Source organism: Octodon degus, unplaced genomic scaffold (genome assembly GCF_000260255.1).
Source record: "Octodon degus isolate 3935 unplaced genomic scaffold, OctDeg1.0 scaffold00536, whole genome shotgun sequence".
NCBI lineage: Eukaryota > Metazoa > Chordata > Mammalia > Rodentia > Octodontidae > Octodon > Octodon degus.
Window position 1 is genome coordinate 58,371 of NW_004525112.1, and position 1,793 is coordinate 60,163.

At 35.6% G+C, this 1,793-nt stretch overlaps 1 protein-coding gene across 1 annotated transcript in view; it reads right to left on the minus strand.

The window, feature by feature from the left end:
- The window catches only part of LOC101567770 (zinc finger protein 577-like), a 19,662-nt gene that overhangs the window by 2,052 nt on the left and 15,817 nt on the right, over positions 1-1,793 (minus strand). Inside the window, exons 3-4 of the mRNA XM_023708749.1 lie at positions 1,414-1,496; positions 79-611 (exon numbers count right to left, since the gene is read on the minus strand). Of these exons, the coding sequence (XP_023564517.1) occupies positions 79-611; positions 1,414-1,496 (616 nt within the window). The remainder of the gene's footprint in view (positions 1-78; positions 612-1,413; positions 1,497-1,793) is intronic.

Genomic DNA, 1,793 nt, shown 5'->3' on the forward strand with positions numbered 1-1,793 from the left:
CATTCATATGGTTTGTCTCCTGTGTGTGTTCTCTCATGGATAGTAAGGTAAGATGAATGAGCAAAGACCTTCCCACACAGATGGCATCCATATGGTTTGTCTCCTGTGTGTGTTCTCTCATGACGAGTAAGGGTACATGATTGAGTGAAGACCTTCCCACACAGATGGCATTCATATGGCTTTTCCCCTGTGTGTGTTCTCATGTGAATTTTAAGGTAATTGCAATAAGCAAATGATTTCTGACACACACTGCATTCATATAATCTCTCTCCAGTGTGTATTCTCTCATGACTTCTAAGATCATATTGCCTATTGAAGGCTTTCCCACATACAGAGCACTCATATGGATTCTTTCCTGTGTGCATTCTCATATGAGTTTTCAGACTACCTAAATGCTTGTACATTTTACTACATTGATGACACTTATAAAGCATTTTACCAGTGTGTATTTCCTGATTTCGACAAAATTTAGCAGATTGGTTGAAGTTTGTTCCCAACAGGCAGAGTTCATTTCCAGATTCAGTTGTCTTTTGTTTTAATTCTGACTGATGTTTGAAGGGTCTATTACAGAGATTGCCTTCAAAATGTATCTCCTCACACTGAGCATTTTCCTGCAGTTTAAGTAGAAATATTAGTTTGATTTAAAACACAGCAATTCATACATATATAATTTCAGAGAATTTTGTAAAATATTTCTTAAATATCTTAACATTTATTGTCCATTTTGACTGCACATTATACTATTTCCTGATTGATTAGTCAGGGAAAAGGGTTTCTCATTTGATATTGTATATAATATTTGCTTTAATGAAACATTCCTTTGTCTCTTCATGTTTGAATTCTGTAGAAAATGTAATTTCCACTGTCACTGTACATATACAGTGTGAATATAGAATGTGATATAAGAAATTATTTGTCAGAGGAATGAGCTAAACCTCTGAATTCATTTCAGCTGAACGGTGTTTTTCAGTATGAATGATCCATTGTGAATCGCAAATCAGCTCTTGTTTATTACATGCTCATATATCTTCATATACTATGTCATCTCAATAATAATTCTAGGTTAATCCATGAATTCAAAAGATATTGGATTTGGTTTTAATTGTATAGACAAGTACAGTAATTCCAGGTTGGAAAAATATTTTTATCTACATTATCGCAAGTAAGTTATGAAAAGATTAATACAGGTGATTTCAATGTGCTTCAGAATTTAGGTAAAAATACATTTTTGTTATGATTTTACATAATGCTTCAGAACTTATTTTACATTTTAAATAATCTCAAAGTATCCAGAGCATATGGTGTAGACATTCCCTCTTAATGCCTTACAGAGAGCTATCCCGCATAAATGTTCCCTGTAGTCACTGAAAGTACTTTCAAGTCTGTGCTAGCATTCATGAAGAGAAAACTTACCCGGGGCTTGACGCTGTCTGGCTTCTTCCTTTTCACAGGTCCAGTGGCTATCTGTCCCTCTGCATCAGGGCTGTTGTTTTTCTCTGTAATAATTAGAAACACAAACAAGGAACATGAAATTTAAAATGAAAATGCCAAAGTCCATGAAGTAACACGTATCGGCTGCTCGACAATAGGCTTTTTTGTCCACACAGTATGAGGATTCCACAAGGAATCTGACTTGGAACGTGGACACACACATAGAGAAGGGCTGACAGTGTGCTGAGTTCTCAGTAGTTCATGCCACATATCAGGATGGAATTGAAAAACTGCATGAAACCTAATGATAATAGGAACACGAAGTGCCTCACACTTTGGGACTCTGAGTACCCTTCTACTTA